The sequence below is a fragment of the Myotis daubentonii genome, chromosome 4 (genome assembly GCF_963259705.1).
Source record: "Myotis daubentonii chromosome 4, mMyoDau2.1, whole genome shotgun sequence".
In the NCBI taxonomy this organism is placed as follows: Eukaryota; Metazoa; Chordata; class Mammalia; order Chiroptera; family Vespertilionidae; genus Myotis; species Myotis daubentonii.
This window is the reverse complement of record NC_081843.1, coordinates 15,260,375-15,287,976: the sequence shown is the minus strand read 5'-3', so window position 1 is coordinate 15,287,976 and position 27,602 is coordinate 15,260,375. Positions and strand designations below refer to the sequence as shown.

The 27,602-nt window shown below is 58.2% G+C and overlaps 1 protein-coding gene across 4 annotated transcripts; it reads right to left on the bottom strand.

Moving 5' to 3' along the window:
• Nucleotides 1-11,187: 11,187 nt before the first annotated feature.
• On the bottom strand, nucleotides 11,188-22,740 carry GREP1 (glycine rich extracellular protein 1). 4 transcript variants are annotated; one of them, XM_059692855.1, is made up of 22 exons: nucleotides 22,698-22,740; nucleotides 22,331-22,360; nucleotides 22,219-22,251; nucleotides 21,802-21,837; nucleotides 21,367-21,396; nucleotides 21,257-21,289; nucleotides 15,782-15,814; nucleotides 14,530-14,562; nucleotides 14,414-14,443; nucleotides 14,291-14,323; nucleotides 14,154-14,189; nucleotides 13,797-13,901; nucleotides 13,489-13,533; nucleotides 13,193-13,234; nucleotides 13,039-13,071; nucleotides 12,552-12,614; nucleotides 12,441-12,470; nucleotides 12,292-12,351; nucleotides 12,034-12,147; nucleotides 11,709-11,753; nucleotides 11,564-11,617; nucleotides 11,188-11,333 (listed from the first exon to the last, which is right to left on the bottom strand). In XM_059692855.1, exons 1-22 carry the CDS (start codon nucleotides 22,714-22,716, stop codon nucleotides 11,308-11,310), a joined length of 963 nt encoding a protein of 320 aa, XP_059548838.1. In that variant the 5' UTR covers nucleotides 22,717-22,740; the 3' UTR covers nucleotides 11,188-11,307. The 4 variants fall into 4 exon arrangements, with proteins under 4 accessions (XP_059548838.1, XP_059548839.1, XP_059548836.1 ...); XM_059692856.1 differs by lacking the exons at nucleotides 21,257-21,289; nucleotides 21,367-21,396; nucleotides 21,802-21,837; ... (1 more) ...; nucleotides 22,331-22,360; nucleotides 22,698-22,740 and adding exons at nucleotides 16,582-16,614; nucleotides 16,692-16,721; nucleotides 17,064-17,099; nucleotides 17,480-17,512; nucleotides 17,592-17,721; XM_059692853.1 differs by lacking the exons at nucleotides 15,782-15,814; nucleotides 21,257-21,289; nucleotides 21,367-21,396; ... (2 more) ...; nucleotides 22,331-22,360; nucleotides 22,698-22,740 and having other exon boundaries at nucleotides 14,530-15,360.
• Between the last annotated feature and the right edge of the window lie 4,862 nt (nucleotides 22,741-27,602).

Below are 27,602 nucleotides of genomic sequence, written 5' to 3'. Positions count from 1 at the left end.
GAGAGAGAGAAACATCTACCACTGTCCCACCCATTCACCCATCATTAGCAACTCCTGTATGTGGTCTGACTAGATATCAAACCCAAAACCCTGGCCCATCTGGACGGTGCTCCAACCAACTGAGCCACCCGGCCAGGGCTATGATTCTAATTTCAGATTGGTGCATTGCTCTTTAGGATAGTTTAAGAGAGGTTTATACTTTCATCAGATTTGCAAAGCGATGGTTGACCCAAAAAAGCTTAAGAACCCCTAAAATGAGGAGACTGAGGCTAGAGCTAATTGGTGGGTCTGCAAGTGAGCGAGCTGCTGTGGTTGGGCTTCCTCTACCCCTGGTACCTGTTTGGTACCACCCCATAGGGCCGTGGGGAAGTGCTGTCCAGTAAGAGGGGCTGACTCTGGATGTCTGAGAACTGGGAGGGGGTGCTGACGACAGCAGACAGTGATGGACACAGGGAATCTTGGGGTGGGTTTGTCCAGCTCCTCCAGTTTCCCAGGCCTCACATTGCATGGGGAGAGGGGGTGTCTGAGAAGAAAGGCAAATAAAAGCAAGCTTTCAGTAGGCTCTCTCTAGGGCAGCGGTTCTCAACCTGTGGGTCGCGACCCCTTTGGGGGTCGAACGACCCTTTCACAGGGGTCGCCTAAGACCATCTGAAAACACATATATAATTACATATTGTTTTTGTGATGAATCACTGTGCTTTAATTATGTTCAATTTGTAACAATGAAATTGGGGGTCACCACAACATGAGGAGCTGTGTTAAAGGGTTGCGGCATTAGGAAGGTTGAGAACCACTGCTCTAGGGTGTCTGCAGGGCTGCCAGGAATCCAGCCCCACAGGTTTGGGCAGGTGTCAGGCAGACTCAGCAAGCAGGGGTCTCTGGAAGGGCCCACTGACCTGCCCACAAGGCCTCCCATCCTGGGCAGCCAGCACAGGGTCTTTGTGGTCCCCACGCCCAGAGCAAGTCTGCCTCCTGCCTTGGCCATAAGGTGCCCAACTCATCCTGATTTGCCTGGGACATTCTTTTTTGAGCATTGAGTGCTGCGTCCTGGGGAAACAGGGACATTTGGTCAGCCTTGCTTCCAGGGCACACCAGTTCCACAGGCAGCTCTAAATCCTTAACGTCCCCCGGGCTGGTGTGGCTCAATGGATAGAGCGTCGGCCTGCAGACTGAAGGGTCCCAGGTTCTTTCCAGTCAAGAGCCAAGTGCACTGGTTGCAGGCTTGGTCCCCAGTAGGGGGCGGGCAGGAGGCAGCCAATCAATGGCTCTCTCTCATCACTGATGTTTCTATCACTCTCCCTCTCCCTTCCTCTCTGAAATCAATAAAAATATATTAAAAACAAATAAATAGACGAACAAACAAGCAAACCCTTAATGTTGTCACGGGGCCTTGTGTGGTGCCGCGCACTCCAGGTAATGGTAGTGCCCCAAGAAGGCAATAAAAGGACCCTAATTTTTTTAGATCTTAGTTCTTTGGCCCAAAATCTCTACACTCAAGCAGGGGGAGACCCCACACTGCTAAGGACTGGCCAGCCACATGGGAGATGGGTGCTCAGAAGATAAAGATACCCCCACTTTTACCCGCACCTCCAGAAACCAGTCCCTGCGGGAGGTACCTCCAGCCTGGCCTGGTCGCTTCAGCTTCCTCCCTGGGCACGCCCATTCTTCCCCGCTTTGATAAGGCGCTTGCCTAGAGGGAGAGTAAAAGGGGGAGAATTTGTCGCCGAACTGGAGAGACCGGCAGGGGGTGGGTGTGGCAGGACAGATTCCTAGGGCACCTAAACAAGAATGCATTTCCCGCCCTCAGGCTCCTTGGATAGAGGCCAGGAGGCCCCAGCCCCTCTCTTAGGTCCCCTGGTCCGCCAGGATTTGGTTGGATCTGGGAACTGAAGGGTTAAAGTTGGAGCCTGAAGCAGGGACGGAGATGGGGCGGGAATGCCAGTGATATGGAGACTCCCACCCACCAAGGCTAGCATTTCAATGGCACTTTAACACTGCCTCTCGAATCCCTACCCCCATCGGCCTCTGCCTGGAAAGAGGTGGGGTAGAACTTCCCCGCAGAGGGAGGAAACTCCGGAGGTGGCCTGGCCCTCCGCCGGCCCCTCCAGGGAGGGACAGAACCGGACCTAGTCTTTGTTCTCTCTGGGCGGGCGCGGGGCTGGGGACGCTCTGGTGGGCAGCAGAATACAAAGCCCCATCTTCTCTCTCACTCTTTTTACAATTTATTTTATTTTTCCTCACCTGAGAATATGCTTTTTATTGATTTTAAAAAGGGGAGATATCGATGTGAGAGAGAAACTTCTTCGATTGCTTCCCATATGTGCCCCAACCAACCTGGGGATTGAACCTGAAACCCGATTATGTGTCCTGATTGGGAATCGAACCCGCCACCTTTCAGTGTACAGGGTGACACTCCAAGCAACTGAGCCACACCGGCCAGGTCATCTATCTCACTCTTAGAGAGGACACGTGGGCCCATGATAATGGAGAATTAGTGTTACCATAGCCACCATGGTGCTAGGAGTGGTCTGGGGGTGGGCTTAGTGGCTGCACAACCCCAAAGGCATCACATACTGCTCTGGGGAGGCGCCTGAGGCCCTGGTATTATAGGTAGAAGAGCAGGTCCAGGTTCCTGAACCAAAAGGTGTGGATCAAACTTTGAGGTCCCATAAGAATTCTCACCAGGCCCCGGCCAGTGTGGCTGGGTGATCGGAGCGCTGGCCTGCGCACTGAAGGATCTCGGGTTCAATTCCCGCTTTAAGGCCGAAACCGGTTTGGCTCAGTGGATAGAGCGTCGGCCTGCGGACTGAGGGGTCCCAGGTTCGATTCCGGTCAAGGGCATGTGCCTGGGTTGCGGGCACATCCCCAGTAGGAGATGTGCAGGAGGCGGCTGGTCGATGTTTCTCTCTCATCAATGTTTCTAACTCTCTATCTCTCTCCCTTTCTCTCTGTAAAAAATCAATAAATTATAAAAAAAAAAAAATTCCCGCTTTAAGGGCATGTACCTGGGTTGCAGGTTCGATCAGGCCTGGGCAATCAATGTGTTTCTCTTGCATCCGATGTTTTTCTCTCTCCCTTTCCTTCCCTTCCACTCTCCCTAAAAATCAATGGGAAAAAGTCCTCCGGTGAGGAATAAACATATATTAAAGAATTCTCACTGGTTTTACAGCCCCCAATTTTACAGACATGGAGACAAGCTAAGGAAACATGGCCTAAGTGTATGTGAGTGAAACAGGACAAGCCTGAGGCAACCCCAGACCCTGAACTGACTTCAAAGCAGGCTCCTTGCCCAGCACAGAGGGGAATGCCGGGTTAGCTGGGCCTCCTGGTGCTTTTCTCTGCTGGGCAGCACAGCAGGACAGCCCAGAGTCAGCTATCCTCTCCTTCCCCCCACTTCCTGTGCTGGGAAGTCTCTGCAGAGTCACACCTGGATCTGAAACCACCCTCCACCTGGCTCACTTGCACCACGTCCGTGTCTGTGTACCTGATGCAGAGAGCACCTGTGTTTGCTCACCAGCTGCAGCAGGCAGCTTCCTGGACCCTGGGTCAGACCTGGTGTCACCCCCACCCGAGGGATTCACTGGACAAGACACAGCTACCCTAATCTCAGGTGCCTTGCCTCCTGGCTGTAAAATGAGGGAGAAGTCTGCCCTGCTCACCTCCAGAGTCACCGAAGACGTTTGCCCGGGCTGCCAGCCCCTCATACGCCTCCGGGGATCACTACAAGCATGTTTTGTCAAGAGCATAATGGGGGTTTCACTTGTAAACCTAGGCAGACTCCATGGATTGATTTGACTTTATTATCAGTTGTAATTGTCAGCTTTCAACCAGCAGCAGTTATCCAGCTGGAGTTTTGAGGGTGGGGTTGCCCCCTCCTCAAAGTTGCCTTCTGGAAAGATACACATGGTCTTGTCCTCCCTGTTTACTGCCTGATCCTTAGCTGAGAGGAGAGGAAGAGGACGGGACCTATAGAGCAGTGGTTCTCAACCCTGGCTGCACGCTAGAATCACCTGGGAATCTTTTAAAAAATCCTGATTTCTGTGTCTTTGTTATGGGGTGAGGCCACAACATTAGTAACAAAGAAACAGAACTTCTGGAGGGTGAGGCCCAGAAATCAGGATTTTAAAAAAAGATTCCCAGGTGATTCTAATGTGCAGCCAAGGTTGAGAACCACTGGGCTAGGGGGTGGAGGAAGCAGCAGGCCAGCAGGAGTGAGAACTCGGCCACAATCCAGCAAAGGGGAAAGACCATCACTCTATTTCCTTCCTGTACCAGTGAGAGCTTCGTCAAGGGGCTAGTACCTTAGGTTCTTGCCTGGGGACTCATGGGCACCCAAAGCTCCAGGTCAGCAAGGGACAGAGCCTAAAACCCAGTAAGGGAAGTGGGGAGACAGCTCAGGAGACGGGCCAGCCCCAAAGGGAAAAGGACACGGCCTCTATGGATTGGGCGGCCCTACACCCTGGGACCCGAGTATCGCCTTATTTGAAAAAGGGTCTTTGCACGTGTAATTAGGTTAAGAATCTCAAGATGAGATCATTCTGGACTTAGGGTGGGCCCCCTATCCCATAACAGGTGTCTTAGAAGAAAAAAAAAAGAAAAAACAGAGGGAGATTTGAGACACAGACACAGGGGAGAAGGCCATGTGAAAATGGAGGCAGAGGCTAGAGTGATTTCTTTTTATTTTTTAAAAATACTTTTTTACTGATTTTTTTACAGGGACGAAGGGAGAGAGAGAGTTAGAAACATCGATCAGCTGCCTCCTGCACACCCGCTCCTGGGGATGTGCCCACAACCAAGGTACATGCCCTTGACCAGAATTGAACCGGGGACCCTTCAGTCCGCAGGCCAGTACTCTATCCACTGAGCCAAACCATTTAGGGCAAGGCTAGAGTGATTTAGCCACAAGCCAAGGAAGGCCAGGAGCCACCAGAAGCTGAACGGGGCGAGGAAGGACCCTCCCCTAGAGCCTTGGTAGGGAGCACAGCCCCGATTTTGTACTTCTGGCTCCCAGAGCCGGGAAAGAATAAATTTCTGTTGTTTTGAGGCACCCAGCTTGTGGTGCGTTGCTACAGCAGTCACAGGAAACTCATGCACTGCCCTTCTTGCTGGTAGGTCCCGGGACCTCAGAGGTCTCCCAAGGTCAAGTTGGCTTCCTGATACTGCTCCTGCGCTGCCACAGAAGAGCCCATTGAGATAGGATGTCTGCCTGGTTACCTGAGCCCCAGCTACCTGAGTAACAAAGAGAACTTTATTCTGAGTTGTAGCATGCTGGGCAGAAACTGGCAGGGCGGCAGAGGAGAGCAGGTGAAGACGGGGAAAGGACAGGGGCTTCCTCTCATGACTCACCCTGTCCCGTGGGGATGACTTTACAGCCCTTGCCCCAGGGTCCAGTATCGACTGTCCGTCAACACCGCTGTTTTCCTGGTGCACCCAGGCCCTTGGGACCCATGGATCTATTTCAGGTGAAAGTATGACAAGATGTGGAAGGCAAGATCGGAGTTTCCAAGAAGCCATACAAACCCTAGTAGAGGAAGGCCTGAACAGTGGCGCCCAAACCCTCTATTTTATAAAAGAAAATGAGGCCGAGCCCTTGGCAGTCCTCCGGTCTGTCTTGCTCCAACAGTGTTTGGACGGAACAGACCCAGGGATGCCTCTTCCAGCCTCCGACCACCCTCCAGCCTCTTTTCTAGTCACCACCTTCAGAACCACCTCAGACTTCCTCGGCGTCCCAGACCAGTCAACACCATTTTTGCCGTATTGCTGGACAACCATGAGTTCCCATGGTCGGAATTATCCTACCGAGGTAAAGGCTGCCATCAACTGCCTGGTCAACCGCGTCTGAGGGCCTCCCACACCTACCTCTCTCTGGGCTTCTGTTTCTACCATGAGCGTGGCTTTGGAAGGGGTGGGCACTTCCTCCTTGAGTTGTGAGTTGGCCAAAGGCACCTTTTAAAAAAATAACTAATTAATTTTGCGTTGTTCCTCACCCAAGGATATTTTTTCATTGATTTTTTTTTTTTTTTAGAAAGAGAGGAATAGAGGGAGAGAAGCAGAGAGAGAGAAACATCAATGTGAGAGACACATCGATTGGTGGCCTCCTACACGGAATGAAGCCTTGTGTAGCTCAGGTACATGGCCTCGACCAGGATCAAACCTGGGGCCTTTCTTTTTTTGTTTTTGTTTGTTTATTTGTTTGTTAATCCTCACCCGAGGATATTTTTCCATTGATTTTCAGAATGGGAGGGGGAGAGACAGAGAGAGAAACATCGATGTGAAAGAGACACATGGATTAGTTGTCTCTGGCACACACCCCAACCAAGGCCAGGGATCGGATCGAGCCTGCAACCAAGGTACATGCTCTTGACTGGAATCAAACCCGGGACCCTTCCATTCTCCGGCCTATGCTCTAGCCATTGAGCCAAACCGGCTAGGGTGCGAGGGTCTCTTAAAAGATCAAAACCTCGCCGTAACCAGTTTGGCTCAGTGGATAGAGCGTCGGCCTGTGGACGAAAGGTCCCAGGTTCGATTCCGGTCAAGGGCATGTACCTTGGTTGTGGGCACATCCCCAGTAGGGAGTGTGCAGGAGGCAGCTGATCGATGTTTCTAACTCTCTATCCCTCTCCCTTCCTCTCTGTAAAAAATCAATAAAATATATTAAAAAAAAAAAAAAAGATCAAAACCAATACAGTTGCCGTTATCTTCTAGGAGGTGATGAAGCTTTCCCAAGATGATGGGCACAACTCAGGATGCCATGGAAGCCGCCATGGTTTTGGAGAAGAAACCAAAAGAAGCTCTTTGGCTCTGCATGTCCTGCATTTTACCTGCACAGACCCTCATCTCTGTGACTTCCTGGAGAACCGCCTCCTGGATGAGGTGAAACTCACCAAGCAGATGGGTGACCACCTCACTAACTGCCCAGGCTGGCTGGCCCCCAGGCTGGGCGGGGGAAGTATCTCTTCAGAAGGCTCACCCTCAAGCACCACTAGGAGCTTTTGAAGCTGAAGCTTTGAGCGACCCCTCTGCATTCATCCCCCTGCTGTCTTTTGCCTGAGCCACTCCCTGAAACCACCAAGCATCCTTTTAACCATCCTGGAGCCCTCTCCCATGCATCGGACCAAACGGAAACAAAAAAGCTTTTTGCAGCTTAAAAAGAAAGAAAAGGAGATATTTTGGGTACCTTACTAAAGCATTTTCAACTTTTGTTTCATTCCTCAAACCACGTGCTGTGGGCCCCGAGCCCCACGCGCCCTGATTCCCAGCCAGCTTATCAGCACAGGGAAGGAGTTACATTCTCAAATAACCAGGCAAGAGGCTTGCTATGGAGCAGGAAGAGAAAATGGAAAAAATGAGTTTATTTTCAGACATGCTGCTTTCTCCCCCAAACCTGGACTTCTCCCCTGGCCCTCCCCTCTCCTCCAGCCAGGGCGCTGACCCACGCATTCCGCACCTGCCCGTGGGCAGGCGGCGAGGAGCACAGCCCGGTGTCCCGGGAGGGAGGTCTACCCACGCGCCCGCGGGAGGGCCGGCTGTCAATAGGGCGGCAACAGGAAGAAGTGCGGCGGCGGCAGCGGAGGCGGCAGGGGCGGGGGGAAGGGGGGCGGCGGCCAGGACTCGCGGGGCGCCGGCGGCGCCAGCAGGCTGAAGGGCGAGGGCCGCGCGGGCAGCGGCGGCAGCGGCTGCGGGGGCGCCTCGGCTATGAGCGGCGGGCGGCCGCGCGCGCCCACCGGCCCGGGGGTGGCAGCGATCGCGGTCTCCGGGAGCGGCGGCAGCGGCAGGTGCGTGGGTCGCGGCGCTGGCGCCGGCAGGCGCGGTAGGTGCTGCAGGGCAAGAGCGGATGCGGGCGGCGGGGGAACGCAAGCCTCGGGCGGCAGCTCGGGCAGAGCCAGGTGGGCGCCGGGGCCCCAGGGCGCCAGCGGCTCCGGCCGCAGCGGGAGCGAGGGCAGCGGAGGCAGCTCAGCCAGGGCGAGCGCCGAAGGCGGCGGCGGCCCGGGCCGGAGGTCGGGAGGGAGGCCAGGGAGCGGCGGGTGCGGCAGGGTCGGCGCGGGCGGCGGGGTCAGCGAGAGCGACGCGCGGGCCCGGCCCGGCCGCGAGCGGGCGCGGGCGAGCCGCGGGTGCGAGCGGGAGCGAGAGAACCGCGTCGCCAGCTTGAGTGTCGTCGCTGTCGCCGTCGCCCCTGCGCCCGGGCGCCGCTCGCGCCTCCGGTCCGCGCTTCTTCCCTCCGGCTGGGGCCCGCGGAGTGTACGGCGGGCCGCCCGGCCAATCGGAGCCGTGCACCGACGCGCTCCAGCCAATCAAGAGACAGGGTGCCGACGGTCTACGCATCTTCTCCCCGGCGGGCACTAGCGATCCCTGGCAGCCAATCAGAGGCGGCAGCGCTCTCTGTCTCCGGCCCAGCCTATCACCGTGGCCCCCGGCGCCGCACGCTCCACGGCCTGCTTGCCCTGACGGCAGGCGCTGCACACGCACGAGGGGCGCCCCCACCTGGCCCGAGGGACCCTGAGCCGCTACAAGTCCCTGGACCTACACCGCCCACCCACCTGCGGTGGCCACTGCGGAGCGTGGTGGCTCTCCTCTTTGGTCATGTTCTTAGTAATTCCGGACTGAGGTGCCTGCGTGTGGGCAAGATCTACGCAGATTTCCACGTAGTTATCTTTTTAAAAAAATATATTTTATTGATTTTTTACAGAGAGGAAGGGAGAGGGACAGAGTTAGGAACATCGATCAGCTGCCTCCTGCACACCCCCTACTGGGGATGTGCCCGCAACCAAGGTACATGCCCCTGACCGGAATCGAACCTGGGACTCTTCAGCCCGCAGGCCGACGCTCTATCCTCTGAGCCAAACCGGTTAGGGCTCCACGTAGTTATCTTATAGAAAAGATAAAAGCATATTAATTCTGCCCTGGCCGGTATGGCTCACTTGGAGTGCTTAGGAAGATGTTACTGATTAGATTTCCGATAGAGCATCGGCCCCATAGGGTCGCGGGTTCGATTCCTGGTCAGGGCATACACCCAGGTTGTGGGTTCGATCTCTAGTCGGATGCATACAGGAGGCAACCGAATCAATGAAAAACATATCCTCTGGTGAGGATGTTTTTTAGCCCTGACTGGTTTGGCTCAGTGGACAGAGCAACGGCCTGCGGACTGAAGGGTCCCAGGTTCGATTCTGGTCAAGGGTATGTACCTTGGTTGCAGGCACATCCCCAGTAGGGGGTGTGCAGGAGGCAGCTGATTGATGTTTCTAACTCTCTATCCCTCTCCCTTCCTCTCTGTAAAAAAAAAATAAAATATATATTTAAAATGAAAACTATATTAATTCAATAGCAAAGCTTGACTGACATGTAGCATTTAATATTGTTAAGAATAGTATATGACATGGGTGAAAATCATTAAATAAAAAGAATGGTCAATTTATTTAAAGTCAGAATATAGAAATCTTTATAATATTAGAACTTTTCTAGGTGGGTACTGCCCTCAGAGACAGCCTGCTCAGTGGTGCCTGTGCCCAGATGTTGGCTCCTAATCCTGTTCTCCAGTAAAGAGATGATGTGGTTTATTCCATACCTCAGGGGAGAGAAATACATGAGGAGACATTTTGGATATTTTAAAGAATCAGTGGTTCTGTGAAAAAGCAAAAGTCTATATGATTCTCAAATACAGCAAAATCAAATGAGGGAAATTAGGCTGGAATTCCAATGATGTTTACAGAATCTCCCAAAGGTTGATCCCCAAAACATTGTGCATACTGCAGTAACATTTTGATCTCCACCCAAGTTATCGTAAACCAGGCCATAAGATGAACTGAGTTCCTCATAGAGTGCCAAGTCCCATCAACTCTATTCAACTTGTATTCTTTTTTTTCTCTTTTAAAAAATGTTATTAATTTCTAGAGAGAGAGTAAGGGACACAGAGAGAAAGAAACATCAATATGAGAGCAGAACATGGATTGGCTGCCACTGGGGATTGAGCCCTCAATGTAGTCATGACCTGTGACCTCCTGGTTCTTAGGTCGATGCTCACACACTGAGCCATACTGGCCCGGCCAACTTGAATTCTTCAGCTAAAACTTCACCAGGTTGCAAGAAGAGGTGTGGGTTTGGAAAGACTCAGAACACACTGGTCCTATAACTGGGTCAAAGATCAGACAGAATAGGGGGTCAATTCCCAACCTCCATTTCAGACCCAGCCTAGGAGAGTAATTTGTACTGCATTTCTGGGTGAGTCAATTTGTAATCATGAGATGAGAAAATAAAGTGATCCAGTAGTACTGATACTGTAGAGTGGGTTAGTAACAGGGTTTTTTTTTGAATATATATTCTATTGATTTTTTTACAGAGCGGAAGGGAGAGGGATAGAGGGCCAGAAACATCCATGAGAGAGAAACATCCATCAGCTGCCTCCTGCACACCCCCCACTGGGCATGTGCCCGAAACCAAGGTACATGTCCTTGACCGGAATCGAACCTGGGACCCTTCAGTCCGAAGGCCGACGCTCCATCCACTGAGCCAAACCGGTCAGGGCAGTAACTGGTTTTTTAATCCAGTTACTAATGTTTTTTGAAAACATTCAGTAATCTGAGATAACAAATATCTCATTTATTCATTTCCAGGAGTGCTTAGGAAGATGTTACTGATTAGATTCACCCACACTCTCCATCAAGTAGATTATGTGTATATAATAGTTTGAAATACCTAAGGGAATTGAATTAATCAGACTTGTAAGACAAGTAAAATGTTTAGGGAGGGGGCATCGATCTGTCAAATTTATAATCTAATGGAACATTAATCAAAGAACGTGAAAGTGAATTTTACACCCAAATTATAAGATTAATCAGTAAAATGATGTCTAGAAGCAAGTGTAAGGGCTTAAGGAAAATGAGATTTTAGTTTAATAACTCTAATAAATTGTTATAAATTAAGACACAAATAATACACAAGCTCCCTAACTTGGATGTGGCTCTCCCAATAGATTGTTGCCAAGCGATGCCCCCTCTCCAAAGGCAGGCCCGAATCTGTTCTGTTCTCATCAGAGCAAAGCCCGTAGCACACAGCCACACCATTTGTTGAATGAATGAATGAATGAATGAATGCGGTGCAGAGTGGAGACTGTAGGCCCAGGGGGCTCTAACCCCAGGCAGCCCATCCCACCCTCACCCCGCCATGGCACACAAAGGCAAACAGAGAAGCACATCACCTTTATTAATACTTCCAGCCTGCAGGCGAGCCCAGGCCAGAGACCAAGCCCAAGGGTCTGGCCGTCCTTGCCAAGCAGACCAAGCTCTCAGGATGACAGTGGACCAGCTCAGGGGCTCAGCATTTCCCAAAAGGGCAGTGGCCTGGGAAGAGGTAGAGCAGAGCTCTGGTGAGGTGCCCCCTCCTCGCCTCCTGGGGGAAATGAGCCCTCTCCCTCCTCTGGTCTCTGAGGTCAGTCACTCAGCAGATGACTCCGGGTGGTCTGAGAGCCTGCCCTCCCTCCCAAGGGCTGGGGCATCCCCAAGTGCGGCTTGAAAGGGTGACAATGGTGGCATGGGGAGAGTGGGGAACAAGGCCACGGGCTCCCCCTCACCTCCATAGCCATTTTCCAGCGGGCCACTGCTGCCTCGCTTCACCTCAGGGCCTCCTAAGGCACAAACAAGCCAGGGGAACCAGGTCACAGAACTTTTCAGTGCTCCCCCCAGCTTCATCCCAGGCCTTGGGAGAACCCCACTCACCAAAGGGTCTGGGGCCCAGCTCTGGCCTCAGCTGCTCATAGGGCCCTGGAGATAGGGACGGAAGGTAGAGCACTGCATCCCTGATGGCCCTTGATCTGGTCTGTCACCTCCTCATCTTAGTCCAGGTGCCAGGCTCGTGCTCAGGGCCCCCTGCTCTCCCTGTCCCTCCTCCAGTCCCATTCATTCCTGTCCCCCTCATACTTCCTCCACCATCAATGTCCCCTCCATCTCCGTAGGGCTATGGGGTGGGCCTGGGCCCAGGACCCAGCTCCCTAAAGCCACCCCTCGTCCTCCCCTCCCAATGTTCTTCCACACACCCCATTACCTGGCTGGCTTTCGACCCCTGAATATGCACCTCCGGCCCCATATCCAGGCTTCCAGGCAGCCCCCCAAGGCTGGAGGGAGGGCCAAGGAGAGCCCCTCAAAGCCTCAGTCTGACCTGCAGGAGGAGAGCTTCTGTGGGAACCTCTGTCCACTGGACCTGAACATCCAGAGGCCCCAGTCCGCCCTGGGCCTCAGAGCCCCCCAACCCCCAGTAGCCCTTGCCAGGGTCCACTCTGCTCCCTGACCTCTCATTTCTTACCATTTCCTTCAGAGGCCGGAGCTGCGGCTTTGGGGTACACCAGCGCTTCCTCGCCATACCCTGCGCGAGATCGACGTGATTCATTCCTGACCAGACCTTGATGTCCCTTCCCCTCACCCCCTGCACTCTGTCCCCGGGACCCAACTCACCGTTTCTAAAGCCATTGGCCCCAGAGAACCCTGAGGAGGAAAGAAGTCAGAGGCATGAACAGCCCCTGAGCCGGGAGCCCCTCCAGCCTCCCCAACCCCACCCTTAGGCACCTGGCTGCAGGAGGGCCTCGGCGAAGACCCCGGCTCCCAGACCACCATTCCCGTAACTAAAACCTGCAGGAGACAGATTGGAGAGGGGCTGGGAGGGGGGCTGAGGGTGGACAGCAGTGGGGAAGCCAGGGTGACCAGCTCATGGAGAGGCAGACTGACTCACACAGGTCACCTGGAGAGGGCCTCCCACATCCCCCACCCTCAGCACGCTGACCCTGTCAACCTCCTGGAAGCCTTCCCGGCTCCTCTCTGGGCAGCCTCCCTTCCCTCCTGGCCTCGGTCTGTCACTCCACCCTCGCCTGAAATAAGACGGCACCTGGCCTGGCCACCACTGTAGCCCAATGCATAGGAAATATGGGCTGGGTGAATAAGGAAAGAGACAGACATGACAAAGGTAGCAACAAGGAGGGCTCATCATGAAGGAGGTGCCAGGCTGTGCCCAAGATGAGGGCCTGGGCAGGGAGGGTGGGCAGGGAGGGGGGCTCACCAACTTTCTGAGGTTTGAGGCCATCACCAAAGCCTAGAGTAGAGGAAACGGGGGTCAGAGGTGGGGGGCGGGGTCAGAGATGGGGGCGGGGTCAGAGGTGGCCACAAGGGTGGGGATGGGATGGGAGGAAGAACTCAGGCGAGGGCCTCCTCACCCAGTTCTGCTCCTGGTCCGTAGCCGTTTGAAGGGTGGAACCCTGTGAAGGGAACTGAGCTCAGGGGGAGGTCCACACTTTCCCAAGGATGGACCTTAGGAACTCTGAGGAGGAAGGAGGGATTCTCTCTACCCACAGGGAAAGGGGTCAGAATAACTGAGTTTAGAAAGCAGCAAGAGAGAAGGAGGGCAGACTTGGGAGGGACCTCCCTGGCCTGAACAGCTGAGGCAGCCTGGCATAGGGTGATGGGGGAGCGACCCTGATCTGGATGGGCACAGAGGCGAGCAGACTCACACCTGCTTTCTGAGGCTTCAGTCCCCACTGGATAGCTGGCGTCGGTGCTAGCAAGAAAACCAGGGGACGGGAGTGAGCCAGGGCCAGGCAGTTTGGGACTGCCACAGCCTGCCACGCGGGGGACCGGCGCTTGGGGGGGCTGCCATATTGGGGGTCACCTGGGTCTCCGAGCCAGAGTTCAGGCTTTTCCTCAGTTGGCTCACAACAAGCCTCACTCTCAGGTGAAGAATGGGCATGGGGGCTTCTGAGCAGCCCAGCCAGGACCAGGTACACCCCTCCCTCCCCCCATTGCCACCCACTCCACACTGACCTGGGAACTTGCCGTTCTGCGCTGGGGCGGGGGGCTGGGCTTTGGAGCCCCAGCCCCCTGCTTTGTCAGAAGGGCCTCCGGGAGTGGGAAGCCCATTGCAGGGACCTAGATGGGAGGAGGGAGGGGGCCGTGAGCCCAGACGGGCCTGGGTCCGGCCAGTCCACCAGCCTGCAGTAGCTTCTAGGGCAGACACAGCTCTCAAGGGGGGGCCACTGGCCAGGACAGAAAAGGCCCAGTTCCTCTGGGCCACAACCTGCTCTGGGGACCAGGGGACCCAGCCACCTGACATGGTTTCTGCTAGTTGCCCACCCAGCCCCAAGGCCTGTCAGCCTACCCCCCTTGCCCCTGGGGCCTCACCTGCCTGGGCCCCCAGCCCGTTTCTGCTGCCATATCCTGGAGAGGAAAAGCAGGGATGTGAGGGGTCCTGGGGGCGGGGGTCCTGGAAGGAGCCATAGGAGAAGGTACGGGACTGAGGTAGGGGCTCTCGCACTTGCCTGGCTTCTGAGGTTTCACGCCCCCTTCCAGACCTGCAGGAGAAGCGGAGAGACAGCTTCCGAGGGGCAGCCCTCCCCAGAGGGAGCCCTCTGTACCTGACACTGAGGCCCTCACGTACTCACCAGGCGGGAGCCCGTTTCCTGGTGTGTATCCTGGGAGGGAGAGCAGGAATGAGGGCTGGGGCCGGGGTGGGGGGAGACTTCAGGTGGAGGTGGGAGAGGGGCAGGGGTGGGCTCACCTGGCTTTGGAGGGCTCATGCCCCCTGCTAGGCCTGGGGAGAGACAGATGGAGGCTGAGTGACAGATGGACGCCATTCTGCCCCTTCTCTTTCCCAGGACCGAACTCTTTGCCCCACGGGACCCTGTGACATCACTTCCCCTCCACCTTCCAGAGCTCCATGCCTGCCCTGCCTCCCCCATCTGGCTGATCTGGCTGGGCCCCTTCCCTCGGGAAGGCTCCATCCAGCTCCCAGCCCATTCCTGTAAACCGGGGAGACAGGCGGGGGGCTTTGAGGGGTCACAGATGAAGGGAATAGATAGTTTCTGGAGGTAGAGAGTAGTGGGGTCCAATTCTGGCACTAGTTTTAATTCTGGGGTTTTTTCCAACATCACCGAGCAATTTTCGGGTACCAGCTGGGTGTCCTACAATTCTGACCCTACCTACCTGGAGGTGGCATCAGATCCCACCGGTTAAGGGCTCAGTCCCACAATACTGTTCCCTCCTCCCACTTCTGCCCATTGCCAATCCAGGTTGTCATCTGTGCTTCTGACCAACCAGCTCTATAAATCAGAAGTTCCGATGACCCCCTCTTTGGGTTCAATTAATCTTCTAGTGCAGTGGTTCTCAACCTTCCTCATGCCGCGACCCTTTAATACAGTTCCTCATGTTGTGGTGACCCCCAATTTCATTGTTACAATTGAACAGAATGAAAGCATAGTGATTCATCACAAAAACAATATGTAATTATATATGTGTTTTCCGATGGTCTTAGGCGACCCCTGTGAAAGGGTCGTTCGACCCCCAAAGGGGTCGCGACCCACAGGTTGAGAACCGCTGTTCTAGCGTGGCTCCCAGAACTTAGGTATATTATGAAAGGATACAGCTCAGAAACAGCCAGATGAACAAATGTACAGGATAAGGTTTGTCTGTGAGACGGCGTTCGGAGCTTCCATGCTCCAGCCCATCACCCTTCTCTCCACCCCCACCCCCTTCACCAACCCGAAAGGACCTCTCCCAACCCTGTCCTTGGGGGTTTTTACAGAGGCTCCCTTACAAGCAAAGGGGTGGGATTAAAAGTTGCAACCCTCCAATCACAAGGTGGCAACCGGCCTCAGGGGCTTTCCAAAAGTCACCTCATTAACACAACAAAAGAACTTAGGAAATTCCAAGGCTTTTAGAGCCAGCTCTGTGCCAGGAATGGGAGAAGACCAAGTATATATTTCTTACCATAAATCACAGTATCACAGTGTGGATCAAAAGGAAGGGTTTACCTGGCTTCTGAGGCCTCAGGCCCTCACCAATGCCTGGAGAAGGGAGGGGAGCAGGTGAGGTGCCCCTTACCCACCCACTGGGCCTCTCCTCTAGAACTCAGGCTCCCGGGGCCCACTCCACTACCTGGTCCCTGGCTGATGGGAGCCACAGGCCTGTGCGGGCAGGAGAGGGAGAGGCAGAGGCAGGAGGCGGGCAGCTGGGCTGCCTTTCCTCCCAGCTTAGGAACCAGAAGCCCTGGGGTCTCTCCTGCCTCCCCCCGCTCCCCCACCTTCAATTCTCCAAGTCTGGTGGGGCCCGTGAGAGGACCATGAGACAGGATCTGGGTGAAGACACCAGCTCCCTCCAAGGGCCGCCTCCTCTCGCCTTCCGGCCTCTCTCAGCCCCTCAGTCCCCACCTGTTTTGTAGCCATCCTGAGCAGGGGCCAGGGGGGCGGGAAGGATGAACAGGAGACTTGGGCCCTGGCTAAGGTGGGGTAAAGGCTGGCAGGCAGCCAAGCCAGAACCAGGGATCATGGAGGTTGCCCCGGGCCTCTTTTAATCATTTACCAATCCGGCCCCTCAAAGGCCCGGAGGGAGGTGGAGAGGACACGCAGATGCGGATGCTCACCTCAGACCCCACCAGTCCCAGCAGGCTGGGCTCCCAGCCCATTCCCGAATCCTGTGTGTGTGTGTGTGTGTGTGTGTGTGTGTGTGTGTGTGTGTGTGTCTGGCAATATCTCAGTGGGGTGTGAATAGGTGTCTGGAGCTCAGGGTTTGGGGAGGTGGAGAAAGAAGAAAGCCAGGCAGGGGTGAGGCTCACCTGGCTTCTGGGGTTTCATAGCCCCTCCAAAGCCTGGTGGGGAGAGAAGCAGTAGGTAAGGAACCCTGGCCCCATCCCTGCGCCTCCCCAGAGCCCCGGCTCACCCCTACCTGGTCCATAGCCATTCTGAGCTGCAGGGCCTGTGGGGAGAATCGGGGGGAATGGTGAAGCTGGCTGTGGGCTGAGGGGCTGAGGCCAGCCCTGGGGGTCCCCTGGTCTTGCCTCCCATTTCTCTCCCATGGTCCTTGGCTCCCTGACACCCTTCACCCCTGAAGCAGGGAGTGTCCCTCTTCTTAGAGGTAAGCAGCCCCCGCTCCAAGCATTAGTGCTGAGGAAGGTGGTGCCAGAGAGAGAGAGGCCTGAGAGAAATGAGGACAGGACGGCTGTCCTCTCACCTGGCCCAGGCCAGGCCTCCAGCCTGTGCTCCTGTCTCCCCGCCCCCCAGCCCCTGACCCCTCAGGACCAAGCCCAGCTGCCCTCACCTGCTGGGGCTCCCAGTCCATTTCCATGACCATATCCTGGGGAGGAAAAACAGGGGTGGCATGAGGGGCAGTATGTGGAGGGGTTCAGTAGAAGCAGGACAGAGTCAGGCAGCCTCAGAGAAGAGGCGAGGGTGTGGGGGGTCTTTCCCTCACCTGGTTTCTGCGGGTTCACTCCCCCTCCCAGGCCACAGGCCAACCCTCCATCTCCCCACTATAGGGCACCTAGTTCTCTGTGCCCCGCTCCCCAATGAGGCCCCTGCCCCAGTCCCTAACCCACCCCCTCCCTCTGAGAAGCCTGGGCTCCTGCCCCACAGAAGGCCCCGCTGGCTGCAGATCCTGGAGAGAGACAGGCTGTGAGTGGGGTGCGCTGGTTTCAGAGGGCACATGAACAGAGACACGACTACGGCAGGACTCACCTGGCTTCTGGGGCTTCATGCCTCCCCCAAAGCCTGAAAGGATTTGGGAGCAGGTGAGGGTCTCGGGAGCCCCTCTCAGGCCTCCCCAGGCTCCTACCCGCTCTACTCCTACCTGCTCCAAATCCGTTCTGGGTTGCTGGGCCTGGGGGAAAGGGAGGGTGAGCTGAGGGCTGGGGGTCTGGCTGAGGTAGAGGTAAAGGTGCCCCCTCTTAGGCCAAGTCAGAAAGCTTGGATTCTAGAGGCTTCCAACTAAGTGCTCCCTCAATTATTCACCAGTCCTGCCCCTCTGAGGCCTGGGAGGGAGGCAGGAGAAGACACCAAGACATAGCCCCCCCCGGCCCCCCACCAACCAGTGTCACCTGGCCGGCCTCCTAGCCTGTGCCCATTCCCATTCCCGAATCCTGGGGTCACAGATCCGGGTGTGGGTGTGAATGAGGGGAGGGGAGCTCAGGGTTTGGGGAGGTGGAGAGAAAAGGCTGGGGTGAGGCTCACCTGGCTTCTGGGGTTTCATAGCCGCCCCAAAGCCTGGTGGAGAGACAGGCAGCAGGTGAGGGAACCTGGCCCCATCCCTGCACCTCCCCAGAGCCCCGGCCCACCCCTACCTGGTCCATAGCCATTCTGAGCTGCAGGGCCTGTGGGGAGAAGGTGGGGGAATGGTAAAGCTGGCTGTGGGGCTGAGTGGTTGAGGCCAGCCCTGGGGGTCCCCTGGTCTTGCCTCCCACTTCTCTCCCCATGGTCCTTGGGGCCCTGACACCCTTCACTCCTGAAGCAGGGAGTGTCCCTCTTGTTAGAGGCATGCAGACCCCGCTCCAAGCATTAGTGCTGAGGAAGGTGGTGCCAGAGAGAGAGGCCTGAGAGAAATGAGGAGGACAGGACGGCTGTCCTCTCACCTGGCCCAGGGCTTTCCCACCCCTTTCCAGGCTTGGGAGGCAGAGAGGCTGACAGTCTCTGCCAGGCCTCCAGCCTGTGCTCCTGCCCCCCCCCCCACCACCCCCACTTAGGACCAAGACCAGCTGCCCTCACCTGCTGGGGCTCCCAGTCCATTTCCATGACCATATCCTGGGGAGGAAAAACAGGGGTGGGCATGAGGGGCAGTATTTGGAGGGGTTCAGTAGAAGCAGGACAGAGTCAGGCAGCCTCAGAGAAGAGGCGAGGGTGTGGGGGGTCTTTCCCTCACCTGGTTTCTGCGCGTTCACTCCCCCTCCCAGGCCACAGGCCAACCCTCCATCTCCCCACTATAGGGCACCTAGTTCTCTGTGCCCCGCTCCCCAATGAGGCCCCTGCCCCAGTCCCTAACCCACCCCCTCCCTCTGAGAAGCCTGGGCTCCTGCCCCACAGAAGGCCCCGCTGGCTGCAGATCCTGGAGAGAGACAGGCTGTGAGTGGGGTGCGCTGGTTTCAGAGGGCACATGAACAGAGACACGACTACGGCAGGACTCACCTGGCTTCTGGGGCTTCATGCCTCCCCCAAAGCCTGAAAGGATTTGGGAGCAGGTGAGGGTCTCGGGAGCCCCTCTCAGGCCTCCCCAGGCTCCTACCCGCTCTACTCCTACCTGCTCCAAATCCGTTCTGGGTTGCTGGGCCTGGGGGAAAGGGAGGGTGAGCTGAGGGCTGGGGGTCTGGCTGAGGTAGAGGTAAAGGTGCCCCCTCTTAGGCCAAGTCAGAAAGCTTGGATTCTAGAGGCTTCCAACTAAGTGCTCCCTCAATTATTCACCAGTCCTGCCCCTCTGAGGCCTGGGAGGGAGGCAGGAGAAGACACCCAGACATAGTCCCCCCCCCTCAGTATCACCTGGCTGGGCCCCAAGCCTGTGCCCATTCCCATTCCCGAACCCTGGGGTCACAGATCCGGGTGTGGGTGTGAATGAGGGGAGGGGAGCTCAGGGTTTGGGGAGGTGGAGAGAAAAGGCTGGGGTGAGGCTCACCTGGCTTCTGGGGTTTCATAGCTGCTCCAAAGCCTGGTGGAGAGACAGGCAGCAGGTGAGGGTCCCTGGCCCCATCCCTGCGCCTCCCCAGAGCCCCGGCTCATCCCTACCTGGTCCATAGCCATTCTGAGCTGCAGGGCCTGTGGGGAGAAGGTGGGGGAACCATAAAGCTGGCTGTGGACTGAGGGGCTTAGGCCAGCCCTGGGGGTCCCCTGGTCTTGCCTCCCACTTCTCTCCCATGGTCCTTGGGGCTCTGACACCCTTCACTCCTGAAGCAGCGAGTGTCCCCCTTGTTAGAGGCATGCAGACCCCGCTCCAAGCATTAGTGCTGAGGAAGGTGGTGCCAGAGAGAGAGGCCTGAGAGAAATGAGGAGGACAGGACGGCTGTCCTCTCACCTGGCCCAGGGCTTTCCCACCCCTTCCCAGGCCTGGGAGGCAGAGAGCCTGACAGCCTCTGCCAGGCCTCCAGCCCGTGCTCCTGTCCTCCCTCCCCCCGCTTCACCCCCACACCTCCAACCCTCAGGACCAAGCCCAGCTGCCCTCACCTGCTGGGGCTCCCAGTCCATTTCCATGACCATATCCTGGGGAGGAAAAACAGGGGAGAGCGTGAGGGGCAGGATGTGGAGGGGTTCAGTAGAATCAGGACAGAGTCAGGCAGCCTCAGAGAAGAGGCGAGGGTGTGGGGGGTCTTTCCCTCACCTGGTTTCTGCGGGCTCACTCCCCCTCCCAGGCCACAGGCCAACCCTCCATCTCCCCACTACAGGGCACCTAGTTCTCTGCCCCGACCTTCGGCCCCCAGGCCCCTGCCCCAGTCCCTAACTGCGGGAAGCTGCCTATTGTCTTCACTGGGGGAGAGGTGCGGACAAGGAGCCCGGAAGGCTGTGACCCTTGAAGCCCTGGCAAAGGTCAGAGCTGTGCACCCGCTGTTAGTCCAGACAATGGTCGCTGAAGCAACTTCCCCATTTACTATTATGTAAATCCTTGCTGATGGGCCAGGCTGCCTGTTACTGGAAATTGCCTGCCTAAGGGCTATGGATGGATCCCAAACCAATAAAAGGTCGGTGAGGCCTGAGCACCAGGGGAAGTCCTTCCCCTTGAGTTGGACTTGCCCGCCTGGCCCCCCAATATTTCCAATTTATCTCTTGTCTCTTCTCTTTCATTTGTGTGCGGCTCCTCTTCCAGATCCTGAACCCTGAACCACGCGGGACGTGGGGGAAAACTTTAAACACCTAACCCAGCCCCCTCCCTCTGAGAAGCCTGGGCTCCTGCCCCACAGAAGGACCCGCTGGCTGCAGATCCTGGAGAGAGACAGGCTGTGAGTGGGGTGCGCTGGCTTAGAGGGCACATGAACAGAGACACGACTACGGCAGGACTCACCTGGCTTCTGGGGCTTCATGCCTCCCCCAAAGCCTGAAAGGATTTGGGAGCAGGTGAGGGTCTCGGGAGCCCCTCTCAGGCCTCCCCAGGCTCCTACCCGCTCTACTCCTACCTGCTCCAAATCCGTTCTGGGTTGCTGGGCCTGGGGGAAAGGGAGGGTGAGCTGAGGGCTGGGGGTCTGGCTGAGGTAGAGGTAAAGGTGCCCCCTCTTAGGCCAAGTCAGAAAGCTGGGATTCTAGAGGCTTCCAACTAAGTGCTCCCTCAATTATTCACCAGTCCTGCCCAACTGAGGCCTGGGAGGGAGGCAGGAGAAGACACCCAGACATAGTCCCCCTCTCAGTATCACCTGGCTGGCCTCCAAGCCTGTGCCCATTCCCATTCCCGAATCCTGGGGACACAGATCCGGGTGTGGGTGTGAATGAGGGGAAGGGAGCTCAGGGTTTGGGGAGGCGGAGAGAAAAGGCTGGGGTGAGGCTCACCTGGCTTCTGGGGTTTCATAGCCGCTCCAAAGCCTGGTGGAGAGACAGGCAGCAGGTGAGGGTCCCTGGCCCCATCCCTGCGCCTCCCCAGAGCCCCGGCCCATCCCTACCTGGTCCATAGCCATTCTGAGCTGCAGGGCCTGTGGGGAGAAGGTGGGGGAACCATATAGCTGGCTGTGGACTGAGAGGCTGAGGCCAGCCCTGGGGGTCCCCTGGTCTTGCCTCCCACTTCTCTCCCATGGTCCTTGGGGCTCTGACACCCTTCACTCCTGAAGCAGGGAGTGTCCCTGTTCTTAGAGTTAAGCAGCCCCTGATCCATGCATTAGTGCTGAGGAAGGTGGTGCCAGAGAGAGAGGCCTGAGAGAAATGAGGAGGACAGGACGGCTGTCCTCTCACCTGGCCCTGGGCTTTCCCACCCCTTCCCAGGCCTGGGAGGCAGAGAGGCTGACAGCCTCTGCCAGGCCTCCAGCCCGTGCTCCTGTCCTCCCTCCCCCCGCTTCACCCCCACACCTCCAACCCTCAGGACCAAGCCCAGCTGCCCTCACCTGCTGGGGCTCCCAGTCCATTTCCATGACCATATCCTGGGGAGGAAAAAGAGGGGTGGGTGTGAGGGGCAGTATGTGGAGGGGTTCAGTAGAAGCAGGACAGAGTCAGGCAGCCTCAGAGAAGAGGCGAGGGTGTGGGGGGTCTTTCCCTCACCTGGTTTCTGCGGGTTCACTCCCCCTCCCAGGCCACAGGCCAACCCTCCATCTCCCCACTACAGGGCACCTAGTTCTCTGTGCCCCGCTCCCCAATGAGGCCCCTGCCCCAGTCCCTAACCCACCCCCTCCCTCTAAGAAGCCTGGGCTCCTGCCCCACAGAAGGCCCCGCTGGCTGCAGATCCTGGAGAGAGACAGGCTGTGAGTGGGGTGCGCTGGCTTCAGAGGGCACATGAACAGAGACACGACTACGGCAGGACTCACCTGGCTTCTGGGGCTTCATGCCTCCCCCAAAGCCTGAAAGGATTTGGGAGCAGGTGAGGGTCTCGGGAGCCCCTCTCAGGCCTCCCCAGGCTCCTACCCGCTCTACTCCTACCTGCTCCAAATCCGTTCTGGGTTGCTGGGCCTGGGGGAAAGGGAGGGTGAGCTGAGGGCTGGGGGTCTGGCTGAGGTAGAGGTAAAGGTGCCCCCTCTTAGGCCAAGTCAGAAAGCTGGGATTCTAGAGATTCCAACTAAGTGCTCCCTCAATTATTCACCAGTCCTGCCCCTCTGAGGCCTGGGAGGGAGGCAGGAGAAGACACCCAGACATAGTCCCCCTCTCAGTATCACCTGGCTGGGCCCCAAGCCTGTGCCCATTCCCATTCCCGAATCCTGGGGTCACAGATCCGGGTGTGGGTGTGAATGAGGGGAGGGGAGCTCAGGGTTTGGGGGAGGCGGAGAGAAAAGGCTGGGGTGAGGCTCACCTGGCTTCTGGGGTTTCATAGCCGCCCCAAAGCCTGGTGGAGAGACAGGCAGCACTGAGGGACCCTGGCCCCATCCCTGCGCCTCCCCAGAGCCCCGGCTCATCCCTACCTGGTCCATAGCCATTCTGAGCTGCAGGGCCTGTGGGGAGAAGGTGGGGGAATGGTAAAGCTGGCTGAGGGGCTGAGGCCAGCCCTGGGGTCCCCTGGTCTTGCCTCCCACTTCTCTTCCCATGGTCCTTGGGGCCCTGACACCCTTCACTCTTGAAGCAGGAGCTCAGGGTTTGGGGGAGGTGGAGAGGAAAGGCTGGGGTGAGGCTCACCTGGCTTCTGGGGTTTCATAGCCGCCCCAAAGCCTGGTGGAAGGTCAGGGAGCAGTGAGGGATCGGAGTCCCATCTCTGTGCCTCCCCAGAGCCCTAGGGGGCACCTACCTGGTCCATAGCCGTTTTGAGCTGCAGGGCCTGGAGGAAGGAGAGAGGGGGCTCTGGCTACTCATCTCTCCCTGAGGCTCTACCCTAGGCCTGGCCCCTTTAGCTCTCACCCCAGACCTGGACACCCCCAGCTGGGTCCTGGCCTCCTCCTAGAGCCTGAATGTCATACCCAGCTGCCTGGTCCATCTGGGTAGGCGTCACTGCCAGCCACCATGTCTACCAGCCAGCAGGGTGAACTTGAGGCCTCCTTCTCCTCTCCAGCCACGTGCCATCAGCATTGCCCCTGCCCCACGGCCTCCCAGCCTTTCCAGTGCCCGCACCCTCCCTGGCCCTCATTTATCAGCGGGTCACGCCCTCTAGTGGGCATTCCGGCCCCGGAGTTGCCTCTGCCTGCCCAGGTGCCCCAGGCTCTGGGAGGGCCTGTCTCCAGCACTTGGCCGGCCCCTGGATGTTTGTTCAATGAGTGTTTCTCGTGGGAAACCAAGTGGGAGAGGCAGAGGGCGGGTCTCACCTGGCTTCTGAGGTTTCAGTCCTCCGAGACCTGAGGAGAGAAGGCACTGCCCATGAGTCTGTGAGTCCACCTCGCTCCTCCTCTCCCCTCAGAACCAGGGTCAGGCACCCACACCAGACCCCCCTCGGCAACACCCCTGCTCCTGAGCCCCAGGGCCTTGCCTGGCTGGGCGCCTGCTCCCGGGAGGGCCCCGTTCCCGAATCCTGGGGAGACAGCAGGAGGGAGTGAGGAGAGATCGGGGGCGTGGGTGGAGCAGACGGATAAGGAGCCGTTACACAGAGTGGGGCTCACCTGGCTTCTGGGGCTTTCCGTTCCCTCCATAGCCTGGGGAAGAGATGAGCAGGTGAGGGACCCAGGAACCCCACCCCTGGGCCTGCCCCAGAAACAGCTTCTGCCCTCGGGCCCCAGCGGTCCCTGCTCTACCTGGTCCAAAGCCATTCTGTGCTGCGCCACCTGGGGGGGCGGGGGGATGACACAGAAAATCTGGGTGCTGCTGGCCGGCAATGGCCCCCAGCCTCCCCTCCCCTGCCCCGCGCACCCCTGCCCTCCCCTCCACTCAGCCTGGCTGGATTCGCAAAGCGGGTAGGTGACTGTGGGGGCTGTGTCCTGCGTCAGGGAGGGACTAGGGGGCCTGAGGCTGTGAGGAACCCAAGCCCCAGGCCCCTCCCCACCGCCGCCTTCCGGGTCTGGCCCGGGAGACCCAGGTGGTGAACTCCGCTGCGTCTTCCTTCGAGGCCAGCCGTCCAGGGGGTCCAGCCCTGGAAACACCAGCCTCCAGGAGCTGGGTTCTCGCTCTGCTTCCAGCCCCAGGCCTCCAGCTCCCTTCCAGCCTCAGGGTCTGCCTTCTCACTTTCCAGCTCCCAGGGCTGCCCCCGCCCGACAGTCCTGACCGCAGTCCTTGAGACGGCACTGGGCTGGTGTGGCTTGGGCCTGTGGGCTGAGCCTAGGGAGTCATCAGCTCCACTCAGGCCGACCTGAGTGTCTGCTGTGCCAGCCATGGCCTCACTCAGGTTGAGTGAGAGGAATGAGCCCTCTGCTGGGAGCAGGACGTGGGGAGGGGTGCCCGGGATCCCGGGCTCTTTCTCTGACTCCCTCCCCCAGACGCGTTGCCAGTGGGCCAGGTCCTGGCGGGAAGCAGCAGTGAGGAGGGGTCTGGGGATGGGTAGGGGAAGAATTGAGAAGGTGGGGCGGGAGGGCAGGCTCACGGGCTCACCTGGTTGCTGCTGCTTCAGGCCTCCGCCCAAGCCTGGGGAAGACCAGGTACCACTGGGCCATGTGTGGCCCCCCACCCCCACCCCACGGAAATCAGTTTCCCACCCTCCTGATCACCCAGCTCCTCCCCCCTCTTCCTTCCCACGACCCCAGCTTGGCCCAGGTGTCCTCACCTGGCTGGGCTCCTGCTCCCGGGAGGGCCCCGTTCCGGAATCCTGGGGAGACGGAGAGGAAGGAGGTAAGTTTCCGCCAGGGGGCAGGGGGAGAAGGGGGCGGATGGAAGACAGACTACAGGGACAGGGGGACTGGGTAGGGCTCACCTGGCTTTGGAGGTTTCACACCCCCTCCGACTCCTGAGAAAGAGATGGGGACCAGGTAAAGGAGCCTGGCGCGCCCTCGACTCCCCAAACTGAAGCAGGTGCCCCCAGCTCTCACCCCATCCCTACCTGGTGCCTGGCCACCATGTGGAGGGGCAGGGCCTGTGGCGAGAGGGAAGGCAGAGACTGCGGGTGGGCGAGTGTGGGCTCACACCTGTGCTGACCTCGTCCCAGGACCTCGGTGCCCACCCTCCCTGGCAGCTCCTCTCAGGGAGCCAGTGTGAGAAGGGCCTGGGAGTCTGGGAGACTCTCCCCAAGGCCAGCCCCCTGAAGGGAGCAGCCCTGAGAGGGTAACGGCGCCAGAACTTGCCACAGGGTGAGCGGGAGTGGCCTCCACTCACCTGGCTTCTGAGGTTTCATCCCCCCTCCCAGGCCTAGGAAGAGAGAGGGAAAGAGTTCGACACTGACCCCGCCCCCCAGGAATGCGGACCGTGACCCTGAACCCCCCTTCCTCTGCCTGCCCGTCACCCCCACCTGGCCGGGGTCCTGCCCCTGGGAACGGGAACGTGCTGGTTCCTACACCATTTGTGCTCCCGAATCCTGGGGACACAGAGGTGGGGGCTGCAGCCCTGAGGTGGGCGGGTTTGGGGCTCACGGAGGAACTGGGGGGAAACGGGCAGGGGCGAGGCTGGCTCTCCACTCACCCGGCTTCAGAGGTTTCATTCCCCCTCCCAGGCCTGGGGGGCGACAGAGGGGCTGAGCCTGCGGTCCTCCCCCAAGAACCCAACTCCCTCCCCTACTGGTTCCTGGGTCCCAGCTCTGCCCCCACCTCCTCCCTCCCTGAACCCCAGGGTGGAGCCGTGGTGCCCTCACCTGGCTGGGCTCCCGGCCCTGGGAAGGCACCCGCTCCCAGTCCATTTCCATATCCTGGGGAGACAGAGCCAAGAGGGAAGAGGAGGGAAGAGGAGGGAAGAGGAGGGAAGAGGAGGGAGGAGCAGCTCCAAAGGCATCCAGACAGATGTCAGGTGGACAGAGGGGCGGGCGTGGGGAGCGGGTCTCACCTGGCTTCTGGGGCTTCACCCCCCCTCCAAAGCCTGAGGACAGAGATGCGGCAGATGAGGGGACCCCAGCGGGCCAGCCTCTTCCTAGGGCCCCATAGCCATGCTGAGCTGAGGGGCGGGGGGCATTTGGGGTCCCAGCTGGGGTGAGGGTGAAGCAGGGCTACCCTGCTCTGCCGTCCTCAAACCAGATATCAGGAACCCTCAGGGTCCTTCCCTCTGCCTCCAGTGAGTCACCAGTTCTGCCCTGGGGGAGCCTGGGATAGGCACCCCCTAATGCCGACCCAGCCCTATCCCCCCGCCCCACCTCACCTGGTTGGGCTGCGGCCCCTGGGAAGGCCCCTGCTCCATGCCCGTTCCCATTCCCAAACCCTGAGGAGACAGGGCAGGAGGGGTCAGCAAGGAGCAGAGAGCAACGGGGCGTCAGGGCACACAGCCGGGAGACAAGCAGCGGGAGGGCTCACCTGGCTTGTGGGGTTTTATCCCCCCTCCAACGCCTGAGAAGGAGATGGATCAGGTGAGGGTCTGAGGAGACCCCATTTCAGGGATGCCCCTAGAGTACTGGTCCCAACTCCCCCCAAACACACTCTGGGCCCACCTCTCCCAGTGCTGTAGCCATTCGGAGCTGGAGGGCTATGGGGAGAGGGAGGAATCATCTGGGAGGTTTGGGGTCCTAGATGGGGTGGGTGTGCAGGATCCTTGGACCCAGCCAGAAACAGCAAACCTGAAGGCTCCCAATCTCTGCATCCCTCCCCCGCCCGCCCCACCGCCACCCCCCCCCCCAATCATTCACCAGCCCTCCCCTTCCCCTCTGAGGCTTGGGAGGGAGCAGGGAGAGGACCAACCCAGACCCCATCACTCTCACCTGGCTGGACTCCCAGGCCATTCCTGTCCCCAAATCCTGGGGGGACAGATAGAGGTGAGGGGTGTGAGAGGAAGATGGGGAGACACAGAGAGAGAGCGCGGGGGCTGGGCAGGGCTCTGAAGTTTCATACCCCAGGAGGCCTGGGGGAGACTCAGGGAGCAGGCGAGGGACCCAGGTTCCCCCTTTCACCTCCCCCCACCCCCACAAAGCCTGCTCCCAACTGGCCTGGGGGCCATGCAGTGAGGGGCAGGGCACATGCGTTAGATGACACCACAACAGCTTTGAGGGGTTCGTGGGGGGTGGGGGGCAGTGTGTGCAGGAAGGGAAGGAGAGCCCTGCTGGAAGGGGTCTCAGGTGGGCTTCTCCACCTGAGGGGTGTCAGGTACTTCCGAGTGGCTGCCCCCCAAATCCTATTTACCCACCCCTTACCTACTCCCCGGCCACTGGGAGGGGGTAGCCGGGGGGCGGGGAGGGAGTGTGTGGGGCCAAAGGGGGCAGGAGGGCCCAGGAGCC